The following is a 15,489-nucleotide window of genomic DNA, read 5'->3' as shown; positions in this document are numbered from 1 at the left end:
AGATATATGAGGTTCTCGACGTAGCTATCGCCCCTGAAGGGCGTCATCCGGCGCTTCGTATACCCCACTACTAATGAAAGCATCGCCGAGTATGCCGATCTGGTAATCTTCAATTTGGTAACGAAATGATCAAGTCGTAATTCACGCGTAATGTTTTGAGCGCGGGAGAATGCGTAGAACAAGCCCCGGAACCGATGCATAGGAATTGTTCATCTCAAGTATGTTCACGTCCTGTCCATGGGACGGTCCCATCTTGGGCGAAACATATTGTAAAAAATAGAGGGTGAAAGTACTGAGGGGGACTAACTCATTTCAGCATGCCAACGAGCTACGTATATTTGAGAACCTACCTACAAGCAGTTGTTACGCAGGCGGGTGCTGCTGCGTGAGCAACAGCCTCATGGAGGCAGCTTTCAAATCGCTTGAAAGTTTCTATTCTTCACACTAATCATATCTCTTTAGGGCGGTGAGATTTCAAAGGCTAGACGGTGTATTTACGAGCTGGTTAATAAGGGGAGAACGCCCCCGTTACAGGACTTTCTGTGGCTGACTACCATTGAAGTAACTGTACGAAGTACCCTCGATAATTCCATATGATTTCTTACCATTGTAATTGAGATTGGGTGATTTTACACTGGAAGGCAGGGGTCCTATTCTTCGAGTAAAGAATCAGTTATTTACAAATATACTTTTAATCGTTATAGTACAAGTACCTAGGTAACCAATGAGTTTTGCTTAATGATTGGATTGAGGTAGAATGCCTAGGATATAGTAAGGAGCTGACAAGAGGATCTCTTCTGCTCCATCACATTCAAGTGGCAGCTTTCTTGTTCACAAAGCTTAGAGCCAGTCATAATGTCACAGTTCACAGTATCGGCAGGTAATGTACATACAAAAAGTCCAACTCAAATAACGATTTGATCACCCAGATATCCCCGAAAGCGATCCCGGAAATCTTGTTTTATGGTCTTGGACGACCGTCGACTCATTTGTAATTATCTTTTACATTAAGGCATTAACCGACAACCCGTCCCTTGCGCATAAGCTGCATACTTCATGGGCACATCCATTACATCGTATTGGTCAGGTTGCATTCCCAGGGCATAGGCCACCTCTGTCTCCGGTCGAATGAGCTTTCAGAAAGCTTTCTTCCGTATGGAATTCTATTCGCAAACTGTTGGGCGACGGGTAGGATCCATTGCGCCTGAAGAAAGTGAGTTACCGATAACAGTTTTGCACAAGGTGTAGCACCCAAATGAACTGGAACTGGAGGAGTTGATGTGCATCTGCCACTGCTTGAGCAGTCTCTGTAGGAATTTAATCGACGCAATACCAAGCGGTTTCATTGGCGACATGCTCGAAACTGCCGAGTCTCACCGACTGGTTACGGGGTATGAGACACCCGAGAGATGCGCCTCTTAGCCGGACTATGGGGACAACGATGCCGAGATCAACACTTGCTCATACAGAGAGCCAAAAATGGAATTGCTATTGGCGCGTTAGTAGCTTTGGTGTAAAATGCCTTAGGCGAATATTACCATCGAACAAAAGGGTTACCTCAGAATTCTTCGCGCGCAGCTTTTGCGCAGAGCAGAGGTCATTCAGGGACAATGACTTTCGATCCGATGCCTATACCCTACATGACTATAAGATACGAAACCTAATGGTGATCCGCCCTAATCAGTCTCGACCCAGGTTGAGTTGCACTCTGGAAATATGCCGAATAGGGACTAGAGTGAGACTGAGATAGACTGGTTAAGATTCGCGCCGGATTGGACCGTATACTAGCTTGCAAGGAGTTGAAAATGAAAGCTTAGGTGTTCTGAGATGTATATCGACCGCCGCTTCGAGCGGTTCAAAGGATCCAGTCGAGGTGGGCAAGCTCACTATCACTCCATTCGAACCCGAAATGGAGGATGGAAGCTCTCCCCGGGTGCCGCGTGGGCAGGACGATTGGCAAGTGCGGAAGTGGAGTTCAAACTGTCTCTACAGCTGGGCAGATAATAACTTCCCAGATCTGGTATCAGAAATTGCTTCTTGCTCTGCGGTGAACCTGTTAGGCTAAAGCCAGTCGGCCGTCCATTACACAGGGGCTTCCTCAGCTCCATATGATGTGGAAGTCCAAGTGTCGACAAAGAGCAGATGTCATTCGCCGAAGTCATGCTCGAACTCGCAGTGGCTTTCGTAGAGCAGATGGGTGGAGATATTCGTAACTTTATCATACCATGGAGGCATTGAAACTTGGCAATAATGATTGGTTTTCAATGGGATTTGTAAGGTTGATACCTACCATGCTCCAGACAACACAGGTCCATGAGTGAACGAGACCACCCACTCAGAAGTTGGGAGTGGGGAATAAATGGATGTCAAGGTCAAGATGGTGTCCGTGCGCCCGCCCATGTCATTACTGCATGATAGTGGGGTCCATCCCACGCCCACTGCAAGTAACGATAAGCGATAAGGCCAAAAAATTTGGACTTCAACATGTTCAAGAAGCTAGAAGCGTCCCGCCTCTTCAGGGAAGGCAGGTTTAGCAAATTGCGAGTGCCTTGGGACGTCTTGCCAATAGATAATTCCGACTGAACTTCCAGACGAAACCGATCCAGCTGATTGCTCGTTTCTGCAAAACGACTTTCAACACTCCCTCAGACAAAGTCAATCGAACGAGCTCTAGACGCCATGCTGCGACAAATCAAACCCCGAACGGCGCGAAGCAAACGAGCTTTGGACAAGAAGGCGCCCAAAGAGAATGAGAACCCCAAGACGGCCCTGTTTCTGCGAGGGACTACCTGCTCGCAAGTTGTTCAGGGTATGCTCTTCGAATTAAACTTTGTTTGTTTGATTCCGCTGACGAACCTGCCCCGTAGATGCTTTGACCGACCTGCACTCGCTTCGCCAGCCCCTCGGCAAGAAGTTCACGAAGAAGAATCAAATACACCGTGGGTAGCCACACCTCTGGTCGCGATCCCAGGCTAATACTATGCACAGCCTTTGAAGATGCCTCATCCCTCGAATTCTTCTCAGGTGCGTATCCCGAGCCCGTTTCGCCCCACCCTAGTCCAACTGGTGACAATTGACTCGCTGTTTCGGTCATTTGTTCATTGCTCCTACCATGGCGTCTCAGTAGCTCCCTTAAGCTTTCTTAGCATAACAATTATTGACTGATGTGGAACAGAGAAGAATGATACATCCCTTATTCTATTCGGCAGGTGAGCTAGCATCATTTTAAAGACAAACTAAAAGATCAAGTAGACTAACACAACCTGCAATAGCTCGTCGAAAAAGCGACCCCACACGGTGACTATATCCAGGACCTTCTCTCACAAGACTCTAGACATGCTTGAGTTACATCTGGACCCTGAAAATTTCAGACGAATTTCGCGTACGTACCCTATCAGGATCCATGTCGTCTCCAAGCCCGTCTGTCCCATGGAGATATTTCCGAGCGGAGACCTTCTACAAGTCGGTTCTCTTGAAATACGACTTGAAACCCCCCCGGCCCCCCCCCCCCCCCCAATTTGACCACCAGGAACCTCTGCAACATACTTGACTAATCGTTTCGCTATAGAGTTCAAAGGTCGCAAGGTCGTTGTTGGTCTGAGACCTATGATGGTGTTTTCAGGCACGGCATTCGACAGCCCTGTGGAAAACGAATACACCAGGTGATTTGCAACCCTCTTAAAATTCTTTATTTCGGTGTGCTGACGTCATATAGAGCAAAATCTATGTTCATCGACTTCTTCAAGGGCGAGGTTTCGGATAAGATCGATGTAGAGGGGTTATCCTACATCGTGGCCATCTCGGCAGATGAACCTACAGGTAACGAAGTCAAGCCTGCCATACATCTGAGGGTGTACACCATCTCTACGAAGCGCTCTGGTCAACGGCTGCCTAGGGTGGAAATCGAGGAGTGTGGGCCACGTATGGACTTCCGTGTTGGCAGAATGCAAGAACCTGACGAAGCTATGTGGAAGGAGGCCCTCAAGAAGCCCAAGTCTGGCCTGGAGAAGACGAAGAAGAATGTGACGACAGACACCATTGGTGACAAGCTTGGAAGGATTCACTTGGGCAGGCAAGACCTGAGTGAATTGCAAACAAGAAAGATGAAGGGACTGAAGAGAAATCGGGATGTTCTGGATGCGGACGTGGACTCGGCTACCGAAGATACACCCAAGAAGAGCAAGGCATGATTTCGTTACGCTGTCAAGGCTTCCTGGTCTGTACTGCAAAGCATCTCGATCCGGAGTTGGGAGTTGGTAAAAGGCATTATCTAGGGAGATATCAAGTCTATCCATGTTCTCATGTTGTCAGATGTCCATTTTCAGTTTCAGTAACTTATGGGATACAATTGTGCCGATGAGTGAGGTAACTCAAGCATCCACATCAACGAAGTGGCTATGTTCGTCTTCTTGACCCGGCGAGGTTGTTATCGTTCTTGTTCGACTGTTCTGATGGTCTCGGACATTCCAGCGGCTTTCTTCTAAGCTTACCTCGCCTCTCTGCTCCTAGTTATGCTCGTTCTCCGCAGTTTGACTTCTCCCACAGATATACAGGACCCGCAGACTAAGGGACTTCAAACCCGATGCGGAAATGCGTGCTTTATCTAGCTAGGAGAAAGTCAGCCCTGTCACTCATTTTAGCAGCCTCTGAAAAGAGCTTTAATGGTTGTTCACTCATCATCCCATACCTGCTCTCATCATCATTCGGCCAGCACTATTCTAAGCAGTCACTCATTTCGTCCCAGCTGAGATGCTCCAAAACCCAACTAGATACTTTGTTCCTAGATGAGATGAAACATAGGCAATATTCGAGAGTGGGAGATGGCCAAGAACAGGAGTGGGTTACTAACTGTGTTCTCAAAAGAACAGATTTCCCAGGTAGACGAAAAAAGCCATTAGGTGAAATCCCAGTCAGCCGATGCAGCAACCAGACGGAATGACAGTCGGATGAAATAACACCAGACGGAATGGTATTAGGACGAATTGATATCAGGCGGGACAACAGACGGCATAATTGTCGGACGAAATGGCACTATTCACATATTGAGAAGACGTTCAAACGTTCTTAGAAGGCATACAATAACTAGCATTTTAAATGGGGAGGTACTGATAATTTGGTGCAGATCACGAGTATTCGGAAGTACCGTTAAAGATAACAGCTGAAAAAGGAAAAATAGACGTCCTTAACCCAGTGCTAACGCAATAGGTCAAACCGTCTTTCTTAGCTTGACGAGTAGTGCTTTGGCGAGATGAAATTGGCAACAGGACAATCGAGCAGCGATTTAGCCAATGCAATTGACTAATCATAGACAATGGGAGAATTTATGAGTCGTTCGACGAGATGAGACAGCATAGGCAATATCAGAACTTGTAATAGCTGGCAAAATGCTTGCTCTGTCGAGTTTGATCAGCCGGACCTTTTGGAGTGCACCTTGATGTTGCTCAGACCTTCTGCGAGTCAAGACGAAGCAGATTTGTGAGGGAGCGGAAACAGGATTGGTCATAAGTGAGATAAGTCTACGGGTCCTGAATGCCTTTGAGTCAGCTTCGATTGATTCCTCGAGTTGCCGGATTACCCTACTTTGAAGTCCTCTCAACTTGTCAACTTGTTCTGTGGCATGCTTACCCGTTGTGCAGTAGGCGCAGCAACAGCGCAATGTTCCCAACGACATTTACTATTACAAAGGCGGAACTTCTCGTTTGATATCACGGAAAGTGAATAACGGCTGTCGACAACTTCAAAGCCAAATGTGATACGTTACAGCCAGACACAGGGTTCCCCATCCGCATGTGTAAGCGAGGGACTATCGTAATGCATCGTTTGGTGCGATTTATAATTAAACCCTTGTCGAGGATATACCAGTGACGAAAGGGCCGGTCGATCATCGCGCTGTAAATTGTCCCAAGAATATCCTTTTTAGCTCCGCCTAGGATGATTGGCGGCAAGGCGTGCTTGGCGAGTTATTGTTGCTAATGACGGACTTTTTCGTTGTGCCTTGCCTTGCAGCACTGCAGCTTTGCTGTTCGTCCCAATAAGTGTGATGGCCTGCCTTGCCCTTGCAATTGTAACTGTTATCAAAAGAAGCTCGAGCTCGGCTTTACCAGTACTATGAGCGGTTGAACGGTTGAGCGGCTGTACCTGAAGGCCTTTACCTGAAAGCCTTGGCCCATCTCCTTTATTTTTTTCCGGGAGTATTTATGATATTATGATCAGAAAAGCTCGTGAAATGACTTCCGCTGTGAAGATTGCTTGTACAGGTCAGGAGTCCCCTGGATGTCGGTAAAATCTTGATCTTTCATCACTTGCGCTGGCGGGCAATTGAACTCTGCTGAAGTCCATTCATCGAGGATTATGCTGCGATATCGCCTTCAATTTTTTCGTCCAGCCACCGTTCAGCCCACGCATCTACAGTGTAACTACAGCGGGCTTCAACAATATGTTTGAGGCGACCTGCAAGAGATTTATTTTTGGCGCCTCCTCAGCCCTCTTCCGGAGCCTAGCTCTATCTGGGTGTATCGCTAGGCCGCTCTGGGTTTTGCATTGTGGGGGTTTTGGAGGCTGGGATTAGACCCTGAATTTGACAGAAGCCAAATCAATTTCATTTGTTCTTCTGTACTTATACGAATATCTACGGATATGAGCGAGTCATCTAAGCAAGTTTATGCTTTGTCTCCCTATTCCTTCCCTATTGTAAACAGCAAAAACATCCACTTTGCCTGCGCTTACCACTGCCAAAATATCAAGTAACTTACACGATCAGGGGTTTGCGTATGGCCTGTCCTGGGCGTGTCGTGACAACAGAAAACGAAAGCGGCATCATAGTGGGTTCTGGCGATGATCATCGTCCCGCTTGGCAGCATCGGGGCCAACAGTTTTCGTTGATTGTAACATGGATGTCCTCACCGCAACAGCTAAAAAAAGAGCCAATAGAACGTGACTACAGATCGGAACTTGTCCTTGGCTTGCTTGTGAGTCGTATCTCGAAATCGCCGCGTAGTCTCGTTGCATGTAAGAGGCGCCGGAACGGTTGGTCCTTCTTGCCCCAGCTTCCACTTCTCGCACTTTCCATTCCAATTTCTTGACAAGCTACTACTCAAGCTACTACTTTTACATAGGGTTTCCTTGATACTCAAATGCGGCATGGGGTTAGCAATAAGGCAGGGTCGATACTTTTTCTTTTTACAATTGCAGACAACGCATTCGAGATGGTTGGCCCGGCATTCGCATCGGCATTGGTTGTTATTTTCATGTTGGCCACTCGGTTTGCGCAGCCGACTTGCAAGATGAATAATAATTACAACGAGCGATGGGCGCCGGATGCAGTCTGCCCGCTGCCCCAACTCGCGAATCTCGTGTTCGTGCCTGCGACTCAGGACCCTTGACATTCTGTAGCGTGATTCATCGCACTATGTTTGCGCTGTCGACGTTAGAGCTGCCCGTTACATCATCATCATTATCCTCAGTAGACCATTTGAGCACTATTTGCGCCAGTGACCTCCAGTGATCTCCAGTGACCACCGCCTCGATCGATTATCTGGTCAGGGGCTCGCCGGTAATATACATCCTACACATGCCACCCCAGATCATGCATAAGGTGCGGAGGCCGTAATAATACCAAATACTAGCAACTTATTACAGCTCCATCATCCGAGGCAGCATCTGTTGCTGTTTTTTATCAAATCTCGCCATTTGTCGTACGCCCGAATCCGACCACCGAGCCAACGTCTGCACGGTGCCACCGTCAGTTATTCCTCCAAACGGCTGTGCATTCTTTTTTTTCCTTGCTGCTCTTTCTGGTTTCTTGGGCAGCCCCATAACTTGGTTCAGCGCTTGTTTTCGAAACACCAATCTGCTCGTATCGTAACCCCCTCGTTAGCCCTTTCCCCAAACGTAGCAATCTCTTTAGATCCAGCAGCAGTAATTGGCATTCTATAATTACCATAATTTCTAAACTGCGACCCAAGGGCAAATCATTGCTATCGACGGATTTCGAGGCAACAACCTTTCACTTCACATCGGTACGCAGTAGAGCGAACCTAAAGCCCCTCCTCGTTCGCTGCAACCGTAAAACTGCCACAAACAAGAGCCACCCCAGTCTACTTAGAAACCTGGCAAACCAGCTCACAGCTGCAGCAGCCCCTTGTTGAATGCTGCTCACCTACTAGCCAAAACACAAAGCATTTACTGCCGCACCCGACTGGCCATGAGATGAGTGGTCCTATTTTGACTGTGACGGCTTCTCCAGCCGTTGAGTCGACACACCCAATTCACCATCCGCACTCCATCGCGCCGCCGCCTCCTCACCAAAACCAGAACCAGCCTTCACCCGCGTCGGGCCATTACGTGACCTCACACCACCCACAATCCCCCAGCTTGAACAGCCTCCCAGCCTTCGACGTCCCCTCGTTCGACCTCGATACCGACTTCGACTGTAATTTCAGCTTCTCCGTCAGCAGCGAGACCCTTGCGCCTAAGCCCAATGAGAAACCCACGACTGTTCAACTTGCGAAGAAACCGGAGGGGCCCCAGCCCAGGACAGACAAAATGGGGAGGAGGAAGTCGTTGCTAAGTCTTGCAATGCCCGGCTCCAAGTCGTTGCCTGACGTAAGGCAATTGCTGGTCGAAGAGAAGGAGAAGGAAGACATGGAATTGGCCAGGCGAGAAAGCGATGGCCTCACCGACACGACAAATTCAAGTAGGTCGGGAACACCAGAGAAATCGAAAAAAGTCGCCGATTCGTTCGCCTCATTTGCGAGGAGGTCGTGGATGTCCACGTCCAGGTCGCCCTCACCATCTGCCAACAGCAAGGAAGAAGTGACAGATTACGTATCTCACTCGAAGATCGTCCGTGAACGATCGCCCAGCAATGCTTCGATGGGCAAGCTGAGCAAGTTCTCACGCAAGCGGCCAGTCTCTACAATCGAAGGCGAAGGGAACAGGTCGACGGATTCCCTAGGGAAGTTTGGTAACTACCTCTCGAAGATCCAGCAGCGACCGCAGAGCGTCTTCGTAAAGGGCGCGGTCAAAAATGATGCTGATAGTACCTCGTCTTCGGTAGCGAGCCTGGCCCCTCCCTCCTCCAAGACGCGCCGATCGACCGCCCCGTCCGACCATAGCCACAACACGGCGTCTGACGATTTCCCCTCGCCCCAATCACGAGATCCCTTATGGTCTGCCTTCAAGTCCCTGGAGGCCGAGTACCAGAAATTTCAATCCAGGACGGGGCCCATGCGGATGGGCTTAATCAGGAGCGTGCTCATACCTTTTATGAGAAACTACGCCTCCCACCCATCAAACAAACAAGTGCATCATGAGGATCTGGAGCGGAGGGCCACGATTATGAACAAGTGGTGGGGTGGGCTGCTGGAAATGCTGGATGGAAAATCCTCACAAACAGTTGCCGGCGTCGACAGGCCAATTTTGCTCGAGGCGATCACCATCGTCATGATGCGCCCGGAATGGCGCCAGAGCACTACACTATTTAGTCCCCTGTCCGACAGAAACCCCAGGGTGCTGCTGAAGAAGAAAAGCCGAACGGGCACTGGGGGCTCCTTGTCAGATGAGTCCCTGAGCTCGACAGATTCCGACTATATCGCGGAATCGGCTGAACATAACGTGAGGACAATGTTCATATCCAATCTAATGACGCAGATGACCATCGTAGTGGAGAAGTTATCGCAACGACACGCGCCACTGAGTCTCGTCAACTTCGCGGGGAAGGCTTGTGCATATGCCTTTTTCTTTGCCCCCGGGATTGCTGATGTCCTTGTTCGGCTGTGGTCTCTCACAACGGACGTGATGCGTCGCGTGGCAGATGAGTTCGGCCTACCCCGGCGAAGCAAGGGGGAAAGTAACGACATTGTATCTCTGTTTCCACCCAACGTGGATGGCTTGGGTTGGACCTCGGTCAAAAGCATGTCTGATAACTTACGCCAGGCTGCGACACTGCCTTGGGCTGCTGCCAAAATTGCGTGGCATGGTCCATGGGTGTCGAGGTGGCGAGGTCGCGATACGGATCTATTCTTCATCTTCTGCAAGTACTACTACATACTTGCTGAAGAGTTCATGCCGCCAGGGTTGCCCCTCGTGGAAAAGAGTCGTGCGCCAGCCTTCTTGCTCGTCAACGCTCAAATTCTATCCATTCTCGACTCGACGGTACATCGTCAAGCGGCCGTTGAGGCTATGCTTGGGCCGCCAGCAACTGACGTCCTTCATGGAGCAGATGCATCAGCCATGACGTTGCCGATTGCACCGAACAACAATGCCATGAAAGGTATGAACGAGAACCGACTGATTGTGCTCCTCAAGGATTTCTTATCAGCGGCCTCGTTCTCCATCGCAAATGCGCGACATACCTTTGCCGAGGCTTTCATGGCGCTGATGAAAGCATCTGCCAAAAAGACATCCCAATTCGATCACAATGCCTGTTTCACATTATGCGATTTTCTCGAAGAATCGCTAGTGGCCTACGAGGGCTTCGTTGATGTTCACCGGCCTACCCTCGATTACGTTGACTGGCCATTCTGGTTCGAGGTGTGCAAGAAGATACTGGATTCGAACAACACAATGTCTGAGATTCGAGTTCTTTCGCTCATTTTCTCTATTTGGAACGCTATTGCGAGTGACCAGAGACGAAAAGAGGCCATCTGCACCGAATGGCTCCTTACCGAGGTAAACTTTGACAAGTTCTTCAACAATTGGTGTCCAATGGTTAGGGCATACTACATGCGCCTCCTGTGCTGGAGGATTTGCCGTGATACCGGGAGTGCGAATGACTCGGATATGTAAGCTTTCTTGCCTATCTTGTGGCTGATCGTTGCTAACCCTGCTTGACAGGAGCATATATATGCTTGTTTCGACGCGGCTGAAGATGGTCTGGTCACACTACCTCTGGCTCAAGGACTTGGCTGAGAGGGAGGGCAAGTGTCTTCCCTCAACCGCACCGTCCTATCCGACTCCTGGGAAGCGATTTATGATCATTCGTACCGAGGAACCGGGAGTCCAACCTGGGCTTGCTTTGGGCTTTGACTCGTTTTCGACCCAGCTGCCTCTGCCGAATACTTCTTCGCCGATGACTGGAGCATCTGATTCCCCGGACTCTTTTAACTCGGATCCGTCCACGCATAAGAAGAAATGGAATCTTATCGGGAAAGTTCTTTCATTCTCCGGTAATTCCAACAACCCCAATGACTTCGACACCTTGAGACGTGAGACGGCTGCAGCGCGAAAGACAGCACCGCCATCAAAGCAGTCTGGGGGCTCAGTCACTCCACCTACGTCCGACACGGATAGTATGGGCTCATCACCAACCTACGACGCCCTGCAATATATTTTCAGGTTTACACTTTCTTGGAATTCACCAAACTCATTGTCACCACCACACCGCATCTTGACCAGACCTCGTCTGCCAGCCCCAGCACAAATCTGGATCAGCAACCGTGGCAGAAGTGGGAGCACGCCTGCGCCAGCAGCTGGGCGGCCCGCTCCCACTCGTGCTGTCTCTGGTAGTGCGAATACTGGGCTTATAGAAGCTGCCAAGAACGCAAACCCTGGGGAAGCTTCGCCAGTTCTTGATCAGATCTCAACGACGTTTGAAGGAGACAGCTTTGATTCCGAGAGTCCCACGGGCACCGGTGGCGGCAACTATGATACCCAAAGGTTCTTTGGTGTTACGCCCACATCAGAGCCTGTCGTCGTACCGGTAAAGCCGACTGGTACATTTGCGACCGGAGCGAAGTATGCTGGTCGAGCCTTGGCCGAGTGGGGTCTTGTTGTCTGCGAATGCAATAGTTTCGTGGATAGAAGACGAGACGAAGGCGTACCCGGCTTGAGTGAAGTCGAGGTGCCTATCCTTGGAGTTGAGGGTTTCAGGAAGATGGGCTAGGAAACTACGCTGAGACGTCTGCATCTCTATCGCTCTCGCGCTAGGATACGCGCCAAATTTGGGGGGCACAATTTGCACCCGAACTTTACGAAAACTCCACCGAACGATCATACATACGGCGTTGAAGATTCGGGTTTCGACTTACATGACCAATGATTTCAAAGCATGGTATGTCAATACCAATTAAATCGGAGTATCACGATAGAGCTCTCTATTTCTCGGATTCATTTACATGAACATTTTCCCCGGCGTTTTGAGCAAAGACTGATCTCGATGTGGAAACACACACCATTGTCGAGTTTTACCACAAAAATCCGTCACAACCCTAGGATTTTGCAACAGAAGAAAAATCCGATTTGAATGTGGATTTGGCATTGAGCTATAGTTTTCGGCCCCAAGGAATTGTGTACCGCAAGGGGCTGCTGGATTTGGCGTAACGGTCAGGAACTGGAAATCTGTTTTCCTTTTTAAGTAACTAAGAACTAAGGGAGAGAGGGAGTCACGAGACTATCATTCGCCAGGGAGGGAGACGAAGGGCCTGCATCCAAATGCCTATATTTGACACGCACATTGGTTGATTGATTGGTTGTTTGGCTTGTTTGATCCACGAGCAACACACATATATCATGCTCTTTTCGTCCGAGGACGGAGAGTAAATGGGTGGGAGTGCCATCGTGCACCCGCTCTCTGTATCATGCAGCTATGGCATAGCTTTGAGCGTTTGTTAAATTAGATGCATCTGGAGAGGCATTGTATCTGCTTCGTACCACGTTTTAAGAACTTGATTTTGCGCGTACACATGGATTTAGTTGGCCACATTGGAGTCGGCCATGGGCGCACGACGGAGAAGAATTGAAATCGCGCCAGCGGGATATGGTTTTCTATACAAGCGAGGTGAGCATTATCTCCTGAAAAGAATTCCTCGCGTTTGAGATGCTCGCTAGTTGTAGCACCTTGCTTGCTTGCTACCATAAATGTTACAGGCCACACCCATTCTTCGTCACTCCACCAGGTAAGACAGCTGCAATGCTAGACCTTCTCCTTGGTCCTTGGTATCGCAAAATCGATTGGGTCTCGGGATTTCTATTTCGAAGTCGTAACATGGAAGTCATTCAATGGAATTAAACTGTACATACATCAAGCGACCGGCCACTTTGATCAAGCTTGCCCACGAGCGCACCCCCGTAATTGTTCACCTCGGCCAAAAGTCATTATTATGAGCGTCCCCTCACTACAACTAAATAACTACGCATCAAAAATGCTCCGTCCATTCACTGTTCCACGCCCCCATTACCGCCTACTCCTCCACTAGTATCTTCGTCCTTCTCCTCACTCCAGCCTTGAAGCAGTCAAAAGATGCATATGGGGTCCGACCTCCCACGCGGTGGGGGACTGGCATGGCTCTCGCGATGTACTTCACTGAGTGCCCGAAGGCGCATGAATTGCTGAAGAGTGTGGTGAAGCAACTGGGGTTAACGGAATGGGAGGTGGTAGTGACTAGATCAGGCGAGGAAGTGATGGTATGTGTCTTGGGGATTGCGGGAGAGGGTTAAGGAGAGAATGGAGGGGGCGGGTATGAGCGGCAGGGTAGGAAAGGGAGTCGAAGGTTTTCGCGAAGCTGAATGCGTGAGATGAAGATCATAAATAAAGAAGCAGGTGGAAGTGGCTGGGTTCTGACAATGATGTTCACAGTGAAGGCAGGACCTCTTTCTAGCTGGTAGACCGCTGTGGAGGGTTGAGTATTTGCCAGAATATTGGGGAGGTTTCAGAGGCAGATGCGGTGTAGGCTCCTTATGCCTGGTTCGGTTTAAGGGCCGATTATTTGCCCTGAGCAGCTGAGGAAACCGATTCGGCAAGATGATGGGGAAGACGCACCACGTTAATGGAGTACCACAGCAGACAGCCGATGTATTAGATGGGGAAGAGGCCCCAAGCTCCGGGAGGCTCGTTTGGTGGATATCGCCATGTGTGAGATATACACTAAAGGGATGAGCAGGATGGCAGATAATTCGTGTTTGTGAAGAAGTAAATGTTGTGAATATATCGCGTATTGAAGAAATTCAAGACTATTGCAATCTGTTTCTACCGAAATGGTAGTTTCGTCAACGTTATTCATTATATCCGTTTCAATGCCACAAAAGGACTAAAGCCTTCATCCGTCTCTTCTTCATTTCTCCGGAAACTTACAACTAGCTGCCTGTAGGAGACTAGTGATGTGGCGTATTCCACACCCACCTACGAGTTTTGTCTCCACGTTAGTTAGGGCTCCCTATTGCGCAGCGTGTATCGGCGTCATGCCATAGACGTCGGCTGCGACAGTATTAGCCTCATGTCGCAACAGGGTTATCACGAGCAATGGCCTATGACTATGGGCAGCATATCAAAGTGGCGTACAACCCAGAGAATCGCGAGCGCCCAGATCGGCTTCGGCGGGTACGAGGTTGCCCGTGCTTGTTCTCATGTAAAGCATGTTTGCGAAGCTTTTGACGACCTCGGAACATCTCGTCGCCGCCGCACGTCCAGAGTGTATTTCCGACGACGGTGACTGGGATAGCCGTCGTAATGTCGACTTCGACGCCCCTGCTTAGAAGCCCTTCGACTACCGCATGGTGCCCAACATAGAAGGCATGGCAGATGGGCGTTCAGCTGCAGGAACCGCGAGCATCTAAATCGTGATGGCAACCCTCCTCTGCCGTAGAATTCACAAATCCAACCCAAACGAAAGCAGCTGTGCTTTGTAATGCAGTCATCGCATCAGTGTTGCTGACCTTGGATGAGTGCGACCGATCGATCTGGTAGAGGCGCTGTGTGTCAGTAGTAATTGCAACCTTCACGTGTTGTAGCAAATTGGAATAGGCAATGAGGTCCATAAGTGCTGGTGGTCATAGTAACACGGACGTATGCCTTCCAAGCCGGTGTATAGATCCACTCCAAAGCTGGCCTTGAGCTCGACAGTATCTACGAGGCCTCGACGCGCAGCTTTGTGTTATATTTCCTATGTTCATCAGAAAGCGTTGCAGGAGACCTGCGGAGCTCGGTCGCGGATTACGCCACTCCTAGAGAAAACTTCCAAGGTGGATCTGAAGCGCTGCGTTGGGAACCGCCCCGGTTTCTAGCATCGGAGGAAGTGTGGTCGTGTGTCCTTGTTCAGCTGGCTGTAAAACTATGGGCATCCTCTGCGTTAGATCGTCTAGAGCCGCTAAGATGAAAGGTTGGTCCCCAGATGCTTGGGAATCAACTCCCATCCTGTAGAGTTGTGCATCATGGAGATCAACTCATTCGTCTGCATGTTTGCGTTAGCGACCGCTAGTGTTTGCCAGAGAGAAACTCTGCTATACTGAGCAGGAGCTCACTAGGATGGCTAACCAGGCTGCGCATATTTGCTGCCTCCATAGGTGGTGCATCACCAGTAGTAGGTAGTCCATTGTGCCATGAGTTGGAAGTCGATGTTATAATTTAGTAAGGATTTAATGACAGTAAAGCTTCAAACAGAATTCGATGAGGTCTTGCCCTTGGCATTAACTTTGGCTCCAATTCCCTCGAAATGCCAGAGTTAAATTAGCTTTTGGCTGCGTATGACCCAGGAGACGAGACGTTAATTTTGT

At 49.4% G+C, this 15,489-nt stretch overlaps 2 protein-coding genes across 2 annotated transcripts; both read left to right on the top strand.

Annotated features, from left to right (window-relative positions):
- Positions 1–2,485: 2,485 nt before the first annotated feature.
- BCR38DRAFT_468070 (Brix domain-containing protein) lies at positions 2,486–4,357 on the top strand. The gene is made up of 7 exons (XM_040862768.1): positions 2,486–2,809; positions 2,868–2,939; positions 2,989–3,024; positions 3,176–3,209; positions 3,273–3,382; positions 3,569–3,662; positions 3,716–4,357. The coding sequence occupies exons 1-7, from the start codon at positions 2,680–2,682 to the stop codon at positions 4,188–4,190; spliced, it is 951 nt and encodes a 316-aa protein (XP_040712604.1). The 5' UTR covers positions 2,486–2,679; the 3' UTR covers positions 4,191–4,357.
- Positions 4,358–8,874: 4,517 nt separating this feature from the next.
- BCR38DRAFT_350294 (uncharacterized protein) lies at positions 8,875–11,884 on the top strand (the record flags this gene model as incomplete). The annotated part of the gene is made up of 2 exons (XM_040856554.1): positions 8,875–10,784; positions 10,837–11,884. The coding sequence occupies 2 exons, from the start codon at positions 8,875–8,877 to the stop codon at positions 11,882–11,884; spliced, it is 2,958 nt and encodes a 985-aa protein (XP_040712603.1).
- Between the last annotated feature and the right edge of the window lie 3,605 nt (positions 11,885–15,489).

This window comes from Pseudomassariella vexata, assembly GCF_002105095.1.
Source record: "Pseudomassariella vexata strain CBS 129021 chromosome Unknown BCR38scaffold_12, whole genome shotgun sequence".
In the NCBI taxonomy this organism is placed as follows: domain Eukaryota; kingdom Fungi; phylum Ascomycota; class Sordariomycetes; order Amphisphaeriales; family Pseudomassariaceae; genus Pseudomassariella; species Pseudomassariella vexata.
The sequence above is the reverse complement of the archived record's forward strand: the minus strand, read 5'-3'. Positions and strand labels throughout refer to the sequence as shown.

What these genes read in the sequence shown, in the direction of transcription:
- BCR38DRAFT_468070 (XM_040862768.1), top strand. Translation starts at nt 2,680, where the DNA reads ATGCTGCGACAAATCAAACCCCGAACGGCGCGAAGCAAACGAGCTTTG. An exon ending in CTGCTCGCAAGTTGTTCAGG is followed by an intron (nt 2,810 to 2,867) that starts GTATGCTCTTCG and finishes CCTGCCCCGTAG; the next exon opens with ATGCTTTGACCGACCTGCAC. An exon ending in AAATTTCAGACGAATTTCGC is followed by an intron (nt 3,383 to 3,568) that starts GTACGTACCCTA and finishes GTTTCGCTATAG; the next exon opens with AGTTCAAAGGTCGCAAGGTC.